This window comes from Barbus barbus, assembly GCF_936440315.1.
Source record: "Barbus barbus genome assembly, chromosome: 2".
In the NCBI taxonomy this organism is placed as follows: Eukaryota; Metazoa; Chordata; class Actinopteri; order Cypriniformes; family Cyprinidae; genus Barbus; species Barbus barbus.
The window spans coordinates 17,098,387-17,115,950 of record NC_136730.1 but is presented as its reverse complement, the minus strand read 5'-3'; the positions used below and the strand labels follow the sequence as shown (position 1 = coordinate 17,115,950).

The window sequence follows — 17,564 nt, the reverse complement described above, 5'->3', positions numbered from 1 at the left end:
AACATAAATTATCGTCCGTGAGGTCGGGTTCAGTGGGAATCACAATCGAAATGCCTTCCTGCCAAGCAAACGCAACGGATCTCAACAGACAGCTGGCTTTAACCCAGTCAACCACGAAGCAAGTGAAAAGAAATCTGAAGACACCTCTGGGGCTTCAAGATGATTGTATCTAAAGAAACAGCCCTTCTAATACAACTATTAAACTTAGGGCTGACACCAGCACAAAATAAAGCCTTGTCATGGTTTTCTCATCTATGCTCAGTTCAACGGAACAATACAAGTGTTCTAACATTTATGAGCACGCGCAAAATCTGCCAGTCCCATGCCAGATATCATCCAGTCAAGGCCGAAGCCTTCAAAACCCTCTTAAAGTATGATAATCATACTCAATATCTGCCAAATGTTAAAGAATGTCTGCAAAACATGGTTCGGGTTCTGACTTGAACCTTGTGGAACACAAAAGATGATATTTTTTTGACCGTTTTGAAAAATGCAATAAAAGTTGTTGTTTTGGACCCTATTGACATTTTCAAAATGGCCAACAGTTTAAAAAGTTCTTCAAAATAGCATCTTTTGTGTTCTCCGGTCAAAAATTTTGGGGGTAAATTATCCTATTAAAGTTGGAACTTGAAGTGGTCTGAAAGTTTTGGACAATATTTTATTGAGAGACACATCCAAATTCTTGAATGTTACAGATTTTGAGGGGCCTAATTCCAGTTGCAGTCTAAATGAAGGTCAAGCAGCAAATCTCTAGGCTTGTGTGGACTCAGAGAGGGGCCTCTCTAATAACCACTCATAGGCTGTAAGCCACAGCCCTTCCCTCTCAAAGCCACAGACCACTGCTATGGTGCATCTGGCAGACTGCTTATGGGCCCGGGGTGCAAGCTAATTGGCCACAGGAAGGCACAGAATATCCAATGATGTAGTGCATTTATTCCCAGCTGAACTGGCCCCTGCTGCAGGGGCAAAAGGTGACTTATAAGCACTCTGAAGCCGGAATGAACAGTTGTTTCTACAGTAAGGAGGGTCGTCATAGGCCCCTGAGACAACATCCTTTTGACTCTAACCCCCATTCTATCAGACTTCCTTCCTGCAGCTCAAACTTCAAAATGCCAAAGATCTTTATCAAGAATGCCTGCAATACAACACACAGGGGTCCAGGTAAACAACAGCAATCAGAAATACACAGTCAGTTTTTAGAGGATTTTGCCCCATTAATATGAATTTACAGACTCATTGAGAACTTGAATGTGCAAGGAGCTGCGTGTGTCAAACAAAATAAAACTATGAAGTTTCCACTCTTGCAAACAACTGCTTTTCCCACGTCTTTCTGAACAGCTAGTGTGGTCTTGACCAGGCTTAACTTTAGCACTGAGGTCACCACCATAATATACAGTGCAGAGAAACAGCTGGAGAAGTGAGAAAAGAACAGGAACTTTTGAAAAAAGGCCTCAAAGGCTGACAAAACATTAGCTGTGTGCAAACACAGTACGCTTGGCCAGTGCTTATCTGAATAGTTTGCAGACCGATGCAGAATCGGTGACTATTGCAATATGTCAAAACGTCACCAGTGATATGGGGCATAAAGCTGTAATGAGGGAAGAATATCGGTGCTATTATTAACACAAGTGACGGTTCATAACAGGACACAACACTCTTCATGCATGAATGAGGCAATGCTTAATAGAACATTTATTCTCCAATCCCACACACATAAATTACGGTGAAAAAAAGAGAAAGAAAAATAGAGAGTTCAGGTATCTGGCGACAATATGTGAGAATGCAGTGTTTCTTATCGCAGGTCCTACTCCAAATGGATATCGAATCCTAAAGCCAGTCATTTCCCAACAAAAAGCCAGTCTGACAAGAATTCTAAGGCTCTTTCCTTTAATACAGCCACATTTTTTCTGGTATTATTTTTAAGAAAAATAACATCAAGCTCTTGAAACATACAATGCTGCAAATGTACGAGACAATTCATAGATGATTTTGGCTAAATGTTTATTTTAACGGAATTATACAATAAATCCAACGCTGGAAAATCCTATACAAAAATATGGTGTACAATTTTACCACATCGAGAATGCTGGTCTCTTAATGTAAAAAAAAGTCTTATTAAAACAATACTGAAAAGAAAAACTTAAGTTGTTCGAAATAATATTTCTTAAAAAAAATAATAAAATCAGTCTATGAATATCTAAAAATATAAAATGGTTCAATAAAGTATTTTTTAAACTTTGAAAAAATAAACACTAGGAATCATTTACTTCATCAGGCCTTTAGACCAAAGGCAAGCACACCATGGTGCAATTTAAAACTGACTTAGCAGATGTTTTCCAACCAATAAACTTTCAAAAGTGCTAATCACGCATTGTTGTCTCTCTGCAGGTAGAATGTGCTTTAATTTAAAGGGATAGTTCACCCAAAAATGAAAATTCTGTCATTAATTACTCACCCTCATGTCATTCCAAATGCGCAAGACCTTTGTTCATCTTCAGAACACAAATTAAGCTTTCTGACCCTCCACAGACAGAAAGGGAACTATACCACAGTCAAGGCACAAAAACTTTTTGTGCACAAAGAAAACAAAAATAACTTTATTGACCTTATTCAACGATTGCTTCTCTTCCTGGTCAGTTTGCTGCAAGTCACGAGTGTACCATGACGTATTTCACGAGAGTACATGTGTAGTTGCCCTTGCTGTCTATGGAGGGTCCGAAAGCTTAATTTGTGTTCCAAAGGTGAACAAAGGTCTTACAAGTTTGGAATGTAAGACCAAAAATGGAAAGTTTGGACATGAGGGCAAGTAATTAATGACAGAATTTTCATTTTTGGGTGAACTAACCCTTTAAATCAAATACACAGAAAAAAAAAGTGCAGCTGTAGAGCAAAAAAAAAAAATCCCCTTGATTTTCACAAAGGTCTGAGGCTCCAACAGCACACTTGCACTAATCACACCAACATATCACGTCACAGAAATGCTAATCATGAGCTTAGCTGCCACTTCCAATTAGGGGCTTCCACAGATAAATCCTGACCCTCAACGTGATTTTACAAAAGAGCCAGAGAATGTGTAACTGTATCTGATGCTATGGACTGTCAAGAGATGCATAAAAGTTCTGCGGTCGCACAGACCTCAGAGTTGGCCGTAATTATCATGGTGAGATTGTGAGGTACCTCAAGAGAGCTGTCAGATCGTACGTCAATGATCTATACTTCGATGACCGCTCTTTGGTTTCCTGCTGATCTGCTAACAAAGAGTATGTATTTCGCATTCAGAGTTGAATCAATTATTTAGGAGGAGCAGATATCCTGTAGCCATTTAATTCTGTCTGCACATGCCTGAGCTGTGTGAAACAGCAATAATTCAGCCAGAGCCAGCGTTCCAAAACTATCACAACTGATTACAGCCCGTGAAATCGGGAGGAGGAGACAGGGAACCATAAAAGAGACCGAGGAGATTTTTAAAGGTGAGGTTCGGGGATGGGTGTGCACCACCAGAACGCTTTTAACAGCCTATACTGTCAATTCAGCATGCAAGATAGAGAAGCTGCATTTCTGAGAAAAGAGCAAAGACACCCGACACAGAAAACCTGCATAAAATAATCATAAATTACCATATAAACCATTAACGGTTTAATTTAGCTACCCTATGTAAAAAGAACTGCTCGTGAAGCGAAAACAAGGATGTGGGTTTCGTATGTGAGCAGTTTCTCACAATCAAACAGCATACAGAAGCACGTACACAAAACCCTGTGAAAATCACTACCGCTCTCGTTCCCCCGTTTTTTCAGTCTACGGGCAGACTACAAGCAGATGGGTCAGAGTCATCTGAAAATGTGTGGTCGCCATAGCAACCACTCACACGAGTTGTTCTCTTTTCAGTGAAAAGAAACACAGGGGCAATAGTGCTTTTTCACCTTCCATCTGTCTGGCTTGCTGCCTCCATTCTTGGTGCACTACCATCAGTGAAGCGAATTCCTTGAGAAGGAGGGAGGCTCGGTGTCTTAAGGAGGTATTTCTCAAAGCAATCCACCATCTGCTGACCACTGCCAGGTTGACAGTTGAAAGGGAGGGGGAGTCTGGCAGGTCTGACCTCCAGACCAAAACAAGACATGTAATTAAATCAAGCTGATGAAGGCCGTCGACACACCTGAATACAGAAAGGTCTCCATTACAAACGCACTGCTGGACCACGATCACAAATTCCTGTGCAAACTTGGAAAAAAAAAAAAAAAAAAAAATCGGTTTTCTGTGCAGTTTCTACACTTAAAGAAATAGCTCATCCACAATCCTGTCATTATTTATTCATGCTCATGTCATTCCAAACTTGCCTAGATATTTAACTGTGTTTACAGTCTTGCTCTTTGGCCTTTGCTATCATCTAATGCTAATTTTTATCTAATTTCTATCATATAATTTCTAATTACTACCCAGTTAATTTCATTTTTTCCCATAAAATGCAAATTCATAGAGACCACATCTGTTGAGCTCCAAGAATGACAAAAACTCAACCAAACACCATAAAATAGTCCACAACCAACTTATGTGTTGATTTCCAAGTATTCTAAAGCCTCACATTAGGTTTGTCAGTGTAAAAGATCAAAATTTAAGTCACAATTCAGATTCAACAACTTGTTAAGTCTGACGCAATAAATAACCGGACTGGAGAGGAAACACTGTCAGTGAATAATGACAAATTTCCATCTGTTCCTGACACAAAGCTATCATATGGGCTCAAAAGACAAGTAATATAGGGGTTTTGGAAAATATGAGTCACATGGACTACTTTTGTGATGCTTTTTGAGTCGTTTCTTGGAGCTTAACAGTTATGGCCACTGTGAGATTTTGTTGTATGAAAAAGATCTGCATAAAGATTCTTTAAAATGTATATTTTTTTTGTTTCCCAGAAGGAAGTAATGCAGATTTGAAATTATTTGAAAATAATTAACAATAATATAAAATTAAACATAAAAAAAAAAAAAAGTTTTTAAAAATAAAATTAATAATATAAAACAATAACAGAATGTTAAATTTTGTGTGAACTTTTCTGAAGGAATTCCAAAGACAGGAAGACAGACGGATATTTTATGCACCAAGCCAACATCCTTGGAACTGACAGACTATATTAAACTCAGTTTGGTCCTGACAACATTGTTGGTCATTTCAATTGCAGTTGGGATGGTCGTGGTTAGGGCGGCTACAGGGCCATGCTCAGTGTGGCCTTGACTGTTCCTCTTTTCATGCAGTGATGCAGAGGAGGAAGAAGAACTCACTACATCTGTGGGCGACCAGAGTGCCCCAGATGTGGGATTCTAGAACATTCCTTTAAAAAAAATTCCCCCAAAAAACCCCCATGAAGACAGACACAAGAGACAAAAACAATCGATGTCAAACTCCAGTCCCAAATGTGCAATAAATGCCTTATTTCCCCAAGTCTTTCCTCGTGTAATTTACAAATCATCCTTTCGGGTGCATGTGTGTGTTTTTAGGATGTGAATCAATATTCCTGGACAACTTTAAATTAGTCGAATAACCCTCCTCTGACAGCTATTAGGGGATATATCACCAAAATGTATTTCTCTGTGGTCACGGATTTGCTATTTCGAGTGTGGAAAAAGTGAGCCTGGCTGTGGCTTTATGGATCTTGTGTGACCTCCAATTAACACTGTTTTACTGTAGAGGAAGCCCCCTTTTTTCTTTTTTTTTACCCGTTTTACAACCCAGCACAGATGTAGTGGTCTTAGAAGCCCCGTTTTTCTACTGTTATTAGCCAGTCAGTGACACAAATATATGTGCTGTAAGCTGGACAGAGAGACAGAATTGCATTTGAGGCCTTTAGGGACTAAAAAAAACTCTGTATTATGTCAGAAAAGAATATATAGTTAAAAACACCACTCCTCAAAACTGCTTTGACTCACTGGGTTACATTTAAGACTGCAACATGTTATAGAACATGAATGAATGACTCTGGATTGCAGAGGAAGTGGACTTTGTTCCAAATAGTGCAAAGTGTAACCTTGTATTCCGCGTCAATTTGAACCTTTTGTTACCGCTCACTTGTTTACTTCAATGCCATATAAACAATACTAATATAAAGTCTTATACAAAACAGAAATAGAACGGCTAACAACAATAAAACCTCCATAAACTTTTCCTTTTCAACCTCCATAACAGTTCTTATTCACACAGGCTCTAGTAACTACATTTCCAACGACGTGACTCAACGCTACAAGATACTATTTGTAACAGCAACACATCAGCTTCAAGGTAAACAGCGTAGCAATTCACGGGTAAACTGCATATTTGGGAAGTTCATCGTTGTCTGAAACGACGTCTGCGTGCACATTTCTGTCGTGTTGAATGTCACTCGACACCACTGTTCGGATAATTAACAACAATACATCTGTTATCATGCCGCGATCCATTAGCACATGCACATACCTGAACAATATAAGAAAGAACATGGAAGAAAATCCTCCAGCGTGTGTTGCAGATCCCAGCTTTTCCAATACAATTCCAGAGTTCAAATCCACCGTGGATGTTCCAGCAGGAATTTTCCCACCGAAGGGAAAAGCAATGTGAGCAAAGGATGGAAGGGGAGGGATAACAGAACAGAACGGAGGCGGCGCCTTCACCGTCACCAAACTTCCAGCCTGGAAGCTTTTTGTCAACACCACTATGCAATAGACTGTATTTTGCCAAAATATGAGAGAAAGCTGACAGTGCCTTAAAGAAATATTATAAGATTACTATAGTTTATTTCAAAATACTGTAGTTAATACAGTTAATTTTACAAAAACTGCAAAAAAAATAAAATTATTAACCCTGTAAAGCCTGACATACTGTATGAAATTATAGTAATTTATTGAAATAGAACTGTTTATTGAAACAAAAAAAAGTTTGCATATGATTTATACAATTAGAAAATTGAGCTCACATGGGAAAACACACATCAGTGTTATTCAGAGACACAAAGACATTTATTCTAAGAGATTTTTTGCAGTAAAGCAGTCTATGGTAAATGCATATAAATATCAGTTGTCACTCTGTATATCCCCATAATACGTCATTGTAGGATGATTATATTTAAAAACTTTTCTGATCAAATCTCTGTAGTTTTATTTATTGGTGTTATAAAGTATGTACTATATGATTGTGTGCATGTGGATAGAAGTAATGCAAATGGTGTTGTTTGTATTATATTGTTTTATGTATTTGGCAGACACATAACGTCAAGGGTGTCAAACTCAGTTCCTGGAGGGCAACAGCCATGCAGAGTTTAGTTCCAACCCTGCTCCAACACACAAACCATGTAGTTTTCAATTGAGCCTGAAGGACTTGATTAGCTGGATCAGGTGTGTTTAATTAGGGTTGGAGCTAAAGTCTGCAGGGCTGTGGCCCTCCAGGGATTGAGTTTGAAACCCCTGCCTTACATTGTATTCAAGGTATACATTTTGTCCATTCATTCAATGCAATCAAAAAATGTAACAGAGAGAAAAAGCCCTGACATATTTTCTGATTTCATCCTGCAAAAAAAATTGCCAAAATTGGGGTGAGTCTGTCAGTGAGACTGTCTTAATTTAGAGCGAGTCAATAGAGAATGTGCGGAATATAATTGTAGTTTTGCAGAAAGTACCGATTCTGAGGCAAATTAAAGCAATTAAAGCGTTTATTGAACAGTCTGTACACATTCATACACAGAGGTGGCTGTTATCATGCTATGGGTACCTGTTGGGTATCGATATGTAAACTGAACTGACTAAATATGTTTCGTTAAATTATATATCATGGGCAAAAAAAAAACTTCCTGGAAATGATGTAAAAGACCTCTAGGGGGAGCCATATCCTCAGTTATAGCAGAATGCCCACAACATCATAACCAGCATGTAAACCAATTCTGGATATATCTAAAATCAGGCTTGAAGTAAACTAAATTAACACACTGAAAACTGAAAAAAAAGCAATTAGACATCAAGTTATTTATTAGCCATTACTTATTCATAACAAGTTGTAGCCTAAATCATACACTATTACTATTCAAATTGATTTTTAGTCATTTTGGGATCGCTAAAAAAGAAAAAGTAGCCTATTTTTCTCTCACTCCTATGGATAAAGATTTGCCAGACCGTCCTTTTGGGATTACATAATGTTTTCTTCCTGTAAATGGTTCATCAGAGCACACCCATCCTTTACACAACATGGACCACCTCCCACTGCTGGAAATAAATTACCTTATTTTTCCTTATGTGCTCTTCAGACTGAAAATATTATAAAGCAGGGACACATAAGAAATATATCACAGCTCCACCTAGCAACCGTGTCTCAAAATACACAAGTTTTACACACTCTCTCCTTCCAAAGAAGATTAATGTTACATTTATATTAATGGAACACAAGATGTATTCATTCTCACAACCAGGAAATTTTACTTCACTGTGACTTAACCAAACCATGGCAGAACGGCCACAGAGAGAGAGAGAGAGAGAGCTAGAGGCCACAGCAGGCCAGTTTTCACTGCTTTGAGATTATTTTGAATTGTGTTTTCATTTCATGTTACCACATGAAAACAGTAGGCTACCCTGTTAAAAATGTCAACCATTTTATTATTTTCATCCTGCTATGTGAAATATGGTTGTCAGCTTTGAATTCTTTGTCACCCAGTCATACTTTAATATGTATCTCTTCTGTTTGATTTCTATCTACTTGTAAATGTGCTTCTGGAGATAAATTTGGGTTGGTTTTTACGTGACTTGTTTGACTGTTGTTGTGCTATTAATATACCTTGTGGTCTGAGAGTGGGGTTAGTGCTAACAGCACACACTGAGAGAGTTGGCTTGAAGTCTTCAAAGAGCATCTGTTTCTCACAACTGATGAAGAGGGAATTGTTACATGTCTTCTGGATCATATTTCTTATTCATTCATTAATTATCTCTAATCTGCTTTATTTGATCAGTAGCACATTTATTTTCAAGCAACCATCCTTGTCTTTGTCTCTGTCTTTGTTCTTGACTCACCTTGGGATGTAACAGATGAGTGAGACATCAGTGAGATACATATCAGCAGATGTTAATCAAGTGAGATATCTCTCTCGATGTGTTCATTGAGTTTTTAATCAGAGAACTTTCTTTATTTTTCATAATGAGCACACATTTTGGTTGAAGGCATTTCTTAAAATCCAGACAGATATAGTCTTCCCTATATACTCTGTTATGACTTTGTAAAGGCATTTGTATCATTATAACAGGACGACTTCATGGCAAAAACCTGATGATACTGTTCATCATTAATTAATAGATAACTGAAACAAGTATTATTAGATGTCATGTTTATGTGACAAACTGGTGCATTTTTAATGCAACCTGAATTCTGGAAATGTTGGGATGTTTTTTTAAATTTGAATAAAATTAAAACTAAAAGACTTTCAAATCACATGAGCCAATATTTTATTCACAACAGAACATAGATAACATAACAAATGTTTAAAACCCAAGTGCCCATATGCACGTATGCATCCACATACCATCAGAGATGCTGACTTTTGAACTGAATGCTGATAACACGCTGGAAGGTCTCCCTCCTCTTTAGCCCAGAGGATACGGCGTCTGCGATTTCCAACAAGAATGTCAAATTTGAACTGAACACTTTTCCACTTTGAAACAGTCCATTTTAAATGAGCCTTGGCCCACAGGACACGATGGCGCTTCTGTACCATGTTCACATATGGATTCCTTTTTGCATGACAGAGCTTTAGTTGGCATCTGCAGATGGCACGGCGGATTGTGTTTACCGACAATGGTTTCTGGAAGTATTCCTGGGCCCATTTAGTAATGTCAATAACAGAATCATGTTGATGAGTGATGCAGTGTCGTCTGAGGGCCCGAAGACCACGGGTGTCCAACAAAGGTCTTTGGCCTTGTCCCTTACGCACAGAGATTCCTCCAGTTTCTCTGAATCTTTTGATGATGTTATGCACTGTAGATGATTAGATTTGCAAAGCATTTGTAATTTGATGTTGAGGAACGTTGTTTTTAAAGTTTTTCCACAATCAAAATGTCTTGCTTTTTTAGCCCTTTGTTGCCCCCGTGACAACTTTTTTGAGACCTGTAGCAGGCATCACATTTGAAATGAGCTAATTTAGTGGATAAAAGTGTACAAATTCTGTTTAAACATTTGTCACGTTATGTTCTATTGTAAATAAAATATTGGCTCATGTGATTTGAACGTCTTTTAGTTTTAATTTTATTCCAATTTAAAAAATGTCCCAACATTTCTGGAATTCGGGTTGTAAGAGATGAGTATGCATGCATGTACTGTGTGCTCTCTGCAGGAATGAGTGAAAACTGCAGGAGTTATGTTACTTGATGTGGCCTGCTATGACTGTGACTGTGATACTTTATCACAAGAATTCCGAGTTTGTGACAGAGTAGAGGCATGGCTTCATTTCAGGGGACCAAAGTTTTATGACATTATTTTATATTTCAAGTGGAATCCTTTTTTATTATGTTTATAGGAAACTCATGTCTGACTCTATTAAGATATGTCATTGAATATATTTTCATCTCTCTTTAACTGAATTCTCTGTTGCTTTTCACACACCATTTGTGAAGCAATATCCAAGGACTGTGAGAATGTGGATGATCACCTTTCTTTTGTTCACTTTGGCTCTAGGTAAGAAAGTGTCTCTGAAGAATTAAATTCAAGGATAGAATTAAAAATAATTAAAGGATAGTAGCAGGATGAAATATGTAATGAAATGTAAAAGCAAGTTTGAAGCTTTTTATTTTATTTATTGTTTGTTTATTTGTCATGAATAATTTTTTTCCATATTTTGTGCTTGTCCATGTAGCAGCAACAGCATGAGATAGTTTGTTCTAAATAGCTTTAGAACTCTTCAAACAAAGTTTGCAGCTTAACATGTATTTATGTATGTATGTATGTATGAATATTTTATTATATTTTGTTCAGCAATGGAGAATGACAGAGACTTTAGGATGTGTGGAACATGGCGGCATGGCAACGCATCCCGAAATCTGAAATCTGATTTGAAAACAGGCTGTAAGGAAATTGAGATTTCAGCCAATGAGAGCACACTCTCTATTCAGGGCAGTATCACAGCCAAGTGCACAAAAACTTCATCCATTCCTCTAGAATCAAACCCTCTTCAAAATCAAAGTCGTTTCTGTGTGTTCTGGGAGCCGCTGCTGGACCTGCTGATAGTGGAGGTGAATGGAAAGAATCACACTCTGTGTGAATCACATGGCCTTCAAGGAAACTGCTGTACTGACCTCTCACACAAGAATCAAGAAAATGCTGCTCTGTATGGTATTGTGAATGGCAGCATCCACTGCGATATAATCAGATATGATGTTATGGAAGTATATCGATTTCGAGGAGATACAATCAACTGCAGTAAGAAACTTTAATATGTAAAATTTGTCTTAAAATTTGTACATTTTTTTAACCTACAGATCAAAAAGTTACACTGACTGAGCTCACTTGTGAGTTTAACATTTCTGAGCATGTAATTAGTTTTAGTTTCAGTATTTCTTCTGTTTTCCCACTTACAGAGGAGAAGTTCTGTGATGAGGCAAGTCAGAAGCACAGTGGAGCAAACATGTGAGACTAGCATCATTTTATTTTAGTTTGGCAGTTTCACTATTACTTTAGTGTGTTATGAACTGATGTGGCCTATCATGCAGATAGCAAGAGGTGATGTTGTGCATGCCTATAAGAGCACAATCAGGACAAGCTTAAGTATGAGTGAAAAACAGAGGTTGAGCCGCAAACAGGAAACTGAACCCATGACTACAATGGCTTACTAAATTATACTCACGTTTTATGCATGGACTGCCAAGTGTATTGTTGAATTCTTAGTACATTACACATTTAAAACTTTTTTTTTTTGTATATACCCCCATTTATTGTGCATGTTCATTTGAAATGCTAAGACATCTTAATAATTTTATGCATAAGCTATTTAATGCATAAATGGGTGGGTACGTATTGTGTGGTTACAATAGAAGTGTTTACTGTGGTTTTTATTATAACCATTATGGATACACACCCTCCAAAATACTATAAATAAGCTTTTTTTCTTTGAATGAAAAAGGTAGTGGTATTGTGGCATAGGTGCAATTTCTCTATTTACTGCAGTTTATGTGAATCTGACGTGATGTATGCTCATGCATTTCTGAAGTAGAAAGAAGACTTCAGGATTTTAAGTTTTGTATTTGTCACATACAGCGTTATAAACAGAATACAATTTGCAGTGAAATGTAAATCTTGTCTGCTAGTCAGGCTGTGCATTAAATATATAAATATTAGAAAGTATGCCTTATACATTTTAAAAATATTTTATCATGTGTGAAAGTGTAAGAAGAACTGTTTATAAGAACTTTTTAACTTTTATGCATGTGTTGATCATGTCTAAATGCTTGTGTTTGTAGGATAGAGGACGTAGTGATGAAATCCAATAAAATAGGTCGTGTGGATCTACCTTGTGCTCAGAGCACAATCATTGAGATGGAAGAGGGTTTCACAGGACTCAATTTCACTCTGCCAGTAAATATCATTGACCTTTTAGAAGCACAAAGTTCAAATAATCTTTGAGTCACCGGAAAGTCTCTTTGTAGCATATGAATAAATATATATGTTGCATTCCAGGCTCCTCGAAATGTTGCTCCAAACATGATACCCTCCGTTTATCTTCCCTCCTCTCTGAAAACCCAATCAAGGATCAAATCCAAAGTGGTGTGTACTTACTACAAAGACAAATCGTTGTTTCAGGTATGACAATATTTGTCAAGCAGAGATGAATTATGTGGATTATTTATCTTCCATTAACCCACCAATATATACAGCAGTGTACAGTATGACAACAGTATTTGTGTTGCGTAGAGGGGATCGTCTGATGCAGTTCTTCTGGATGACATAGTTGGACTCTCTGTGGAGAACGAGATCATCAAAAACCTCCCAGAACCTGTCAGAATCACGTTTCATCACTCTGCTCTCCCAGTACGTCTTTTTGAGCATATTCACTTTCTCAAGCTGTAACATATTTGTTAAAAGGCTATTTATAAGCTTAGCACCAACTATAGCTCACATCATTTTTTACTGAGTAGACTAAATATATGCCATTTCCTTAACTCTGAAAACAACATGACAAGGCTGATGAGGTCAAATAAAAATAAGGTGGATAAAAACCAAACTGCTGATGTTGTTTTTGGGATTTAAATCGCAAGGGCCTCATTTACTCGTGCAGAATAGTGTTATGCCCCGTCTAGGGAAGAAGCGCAACATGAAAAGTCTAGCACGAACCGAAAGATTTTCAACAACAATGTTTATTGGGAGTTTAAATTCAGGAGCCGACAAGGCCAAAATAGCAAACAAAATGTTCTGGGTTTTAAACCTCTACCTTGCCTAACCAAATAAAATGAAAATACAGTTCACTACCCTAACTTCCTAACACCAAAACAGAGAACAAAAGTATTTACAAAAAAAAAAAAAAAAAATGCCGTCAGACTCCCTACTATCCCAATTTAGTATTTACAATATTTTCAAAACCATTTACAAAGCCAAGCAAAAACCAAGTTTAACGGGCAATCCAAAAATCAGTGTCAAACAGCCAAATGGGTCAAATAAACCAGTATATCTTTGATACAACACTTGCAACCAGACACAAAACAGACAGTACTCACAATCTCACAACTCTCTAAATACGACCTCTCAAAAAAACTCTGCACTATACAAAACTGCTCAGTTCACAAGATGGCAAAACAATGCTCCTGAGGAAGTGATATCCTGACTTTTAAAGTTCTGTAGACCAATCAGGAGACAGGAACAATCAACCTGCAGGAGCCAATCGGATGGCTTTCCCTAGGGAGAGCAGAAACACAGACAGCCTCAACACAGCAGAGAAAACAGAATAACCACAGGGTTGTAACAATAGCAATGATAAATCTCTGTACTGTATGTGCTGCGCCACTCTAGATGCATTTTTCCTAACCTCTTCTAATTCATTTCACAGCCTAAACATTCTAGAAGTTGTGTTTCATGGGACACAAGACGAGGTGCGCTCAAGTCATGTTCATAGACACATCAGTATAGTGTTAGACATCAAGCAAATGTTTCAATGCCAGCTGAAGCACAATTACTGACTGTTCTGTGTCTCTGCAGTGACCTGGAGAAATGATGGCTGTAAGACTGTTAAAATCCACAACACAGAGACAGAATGTTACTGTAATCATCTCACATACTTTGCCATTCTTGTGGTGAGTAGCAGGTTACCGAGAAAAGGACATTACGGTAATTTTTGAGAAGTGGGACAAAACGGGGTGCAAAATTTAAAAAAATAAAACCTTGTACTCAAGACAAATGAAACTTCATCTTATATGTACTAAGCTACTGAGCTATGATTTGATTCAACCTCCCAATTTTTCTCTTTTTTTTCCTTTTTTTTTTACAAAATGTGCTTTTTACCTTGGACTGTGTAAAATAATTTAAACTTTATATTTAACAGCATTCAAGATGTTTTTAACATTTCAAAACACATTCTCATGTTAGACAGATTATACTTTCACATGTGACCAACAATTCCTCAACAAATATAAAATATCATAATGAAATATCAAAATATTCCTCTGACGGAGGTGACAGAACTGGTGGAGTTGACACATCTGACGGTGGTGACAAAAGCTGAATTTGTAGTCTTTTTAACCATCAAATACACTGAATCAATCAATTACTGTATTAAAACAAACACAACAAACAGTGAGTATGTTATTGTTTATTAAGCTTTTATTCAAGAGTCACATTTAAGTATTTTGATATATTATTGGAACACAAAATCTGACGGTGGTGACAAATTTGGCATTTCTTTCACAAAACAAATGGAGTTCATGTAGTTTTTTCTGTTGATGCTAGATGCTAATGGAACCTGCTTCAGGAGAATAAAATTATCTAAATATTTCAAATAATTTCCTCAGAAATTGGAAGATGGTGTTGACATATCATGGTTGTGACCAGGAAATATTAACATTAGGATTTAAAATATTCTAAAACTATAAAACTTAGCACAGCCTGTCTGACAGTGATGTACTCTGCAGAGGAGGACTGTGGTGAGGGGGTCCTTTAGAGTGACAGCTGCCCCTGATATTCCCTGATTTTATTACATTTTAATGAATGTCTGACAGTGTTGACAAAAAGTGGGGACACAACTTTATGAACCTTATAACTTTATGAAACATGCATGTGTCACTGAAAAACAACTTTGCTGTGATATGAGACAATATTAAGTGTTACTTTTGATAAAACAAGATCATTAAAAAACATGTTTGTCCATTATATAGCATATTAATGATTGAAACCTTCTCTGTGGACATGCTGTTTTAGATGCAGTGAAAAGACAATAAGTGCCATAGATTTCACATAATAATGATAAAATTAAATTGAAGGGGATAATTGTGTTAAATACATTCTATTATTAAACCCCATTACATTTACAATTGAAAATATTTATATATTTTTGTCCTTAGTTAGCTGTTTGGTTCTTTTCTAATGGCTCTGTAAACGCAGGTAACTGACTTAAGTGGCTTACATGGAACACTTATTATTTTATGTTGATAGTGAATCTGCCCTCACTTTTATTTCTATTTCTTCTTTTGTCTCTATTTGCTCTTCCTGTACTTCAGAAAAGGGAAAGACCAGTCCTTACTGGTGCATCGTGGTCTGGTAGTGGCAACATTTTTTCTTTGCCTGTGGTTCAGTCTTACCAGTACACTGGCAAATACTGGAAATGAAACCGTTTGTAAGATAACAGGGACGCTTTTGCATTATTCTCTGCTCAGCACCCTCTGCTGGATGACTGTGGAAATGTTTCACACATTCTTTTTAGTTTGCTGTGTATCAAGCTCAAATCTTCTTCCTTCATGGGTTTTTTATTTGGCAGGCTTTGGTGAGTTAGTTAAAACATAAATTGTTCTGTACTCAGCACCCATTCAAAAATGGCCATATTATCTCAAATTTAATTTTAGGTAATTTGCTATTGTTTTAGGTATCCCAGCTCTACTAGTTTGTAGATTGCTTTCTATTGGTGACATTTATGGCTTAAGGAAGATTATGGCAAGTGAAGATGTCACCCATCTATATTTTATGTAAGTAAATTTACGTTGTAACATGTAACATTGTAACCGTGCAGTATGCAATATATATTTGGCTATTTTTTATTCTGACCAACATATGTGAAGTGACATTCAGCCAAGTATGGTGACCCATACTCAGAATTTGTGCTCTGCATTTAACCCATCCAACGTGCACACACACAGCAGTGAACATACACCCGGAGCAGTGGGCAGCCATTTTATGCTGCAGCGCCCAGGGAGCAGTTGGGGGTTCGGTGCCTTGCTCAAGGGCACCTCAGTCGTGGTATTGAGGGTGGAGAGAGCGCTGGACATTCACTCCCCCCACCTACAATTCCAGCCAGGGACTCGAACCCACAACCTTTGGATTACAAGTCCGACTCTCTAACCATTAGGCCACGACTTCCCTTATGCCTTATACATGTTTGCATTATCTAGTGAAACAGATAATTATGACTGTGGCCTATAGGCCTACGTTTTCATTCTGTTGAATTGTTTAAATAAAATATATCTGAATATTCCATTGACTTTGGAGCATGCTTGGAAATGTGTGTGTTTATGAATCATTCAATCGATTCGTTCAAAAATGGATTAATTCAAGTAGGAAATGCCTCTAAGCAACAGTTCTTCTTTCGCTTTGTTTGGAACTATTTCTGTTGGCGGAGTGTAGATGTAAGTTATATCAACTTCTTGTTTATGGAGCTATTTAATTAGCTAAATTTAATTTGCAATGTTTGAATATTGAGTTCATGTTGAAATGAGAATTTTCAGACTGGTAATGGTGACCTCTAGTGACTTTAAGTAGTGAGGCATGTAACAAAATCCAACTTACTCTGGCCTGTCAGGATATTCTTTCTCTGCGTGTTCAACTGGAATGTTTTGGACTGGAATGTTTTCATGTAATGTTTACCAGAATCAACTTAATTTACCTAATTCATCTGCTATCTTTTCCCTTGTGTTTCCTTCCTTCCGGTTAAGCATTTAAACTGCTTCAGTAAACACAGTTTAATTACATGGGTGGGATAGAACTAGACATTTGATAGTAGTTACATAATCCTTAAAGCTGTAGAACATTTCACCCAATCCGTGTCTTCAGGGGCTTCAGAGCAGAAATTCAAGTATGGCTCTACTTAAATTCTATGTTGACAATGTAAATTTGCTGATATGTATGCAATCAAAGGTTATTTTTCATTTCTTTGATGTAGTAGACTCCCAGTCATGAAATCAGATTAAGGCAACCCTGGCAACCTTTCGCTCTAAGCTATTAATAAACCAGAATAATTCCCCACTTACAGCGATGGCAGCCCCAGAATTGACTACAAACCCCATGGGACCAGCTTTAAACAGCATGTCACTAGTCAATCAAATAACCATGGTGACAGTAGAATGAACAATTCCCAGACGCAATCGCAAGACGAGAGCAGC

The 17,564-nt window shown here is 37.3% G+C and overlaps 2 protein-coding genes across 2 annotated transcripts in view; one reads left to right on the top strand and one right to left on the bottom strand.

The window, feature by feature from the left end:
- The window catches only part of LOC306879958 (coiled-coil domain-containing protein 102A), a 70,557-nt gene extending 63,882 nt beyond the window's left edge, over nucleotides 1-6,675 (bottom strand). Inside the window, exon 1 of the mRNA XM_079433187.1 lies at nucleotides 6,445-6,675. The gene's annotated coding sequence lies outside the window, so the exon portion shown is untranslated. The remainder of the gene's footprint in view (nucleotides 1-6,444) is intronic.
- A 4,295-nt stretch (nucleotides 6,676-10,970) lies between these two features.
- LOC306881213 (adhesion G-protein coupled receptor G4-like) lies at nucleotides 10,971-15,800 on the top strand (the record flags this gene model as incomplete). Its single annotated transcript, XM_079435192.1, has 8 exons — nucleotides 10,971-11,412; nucleotides 11,571-11,619; nucleotides 12,450-12,564; nucleotides 12,667-12,789; nucleotides 12,901-13,017; nucleotides 14,030-14,072; nucleotides 14,179-14,273; nucleotides 15,693-15,800. 8 exons carry the CDS (start codon nucleotides 10,971-10,973, stop codon nucleotides 15,798-15,800), a joined length of 1,092 nt encoding a protein of 363 aa, XP_079291318.1.
- Nucleotides 15,801-17,564: the final 1,764 nt, after the last annotated feature.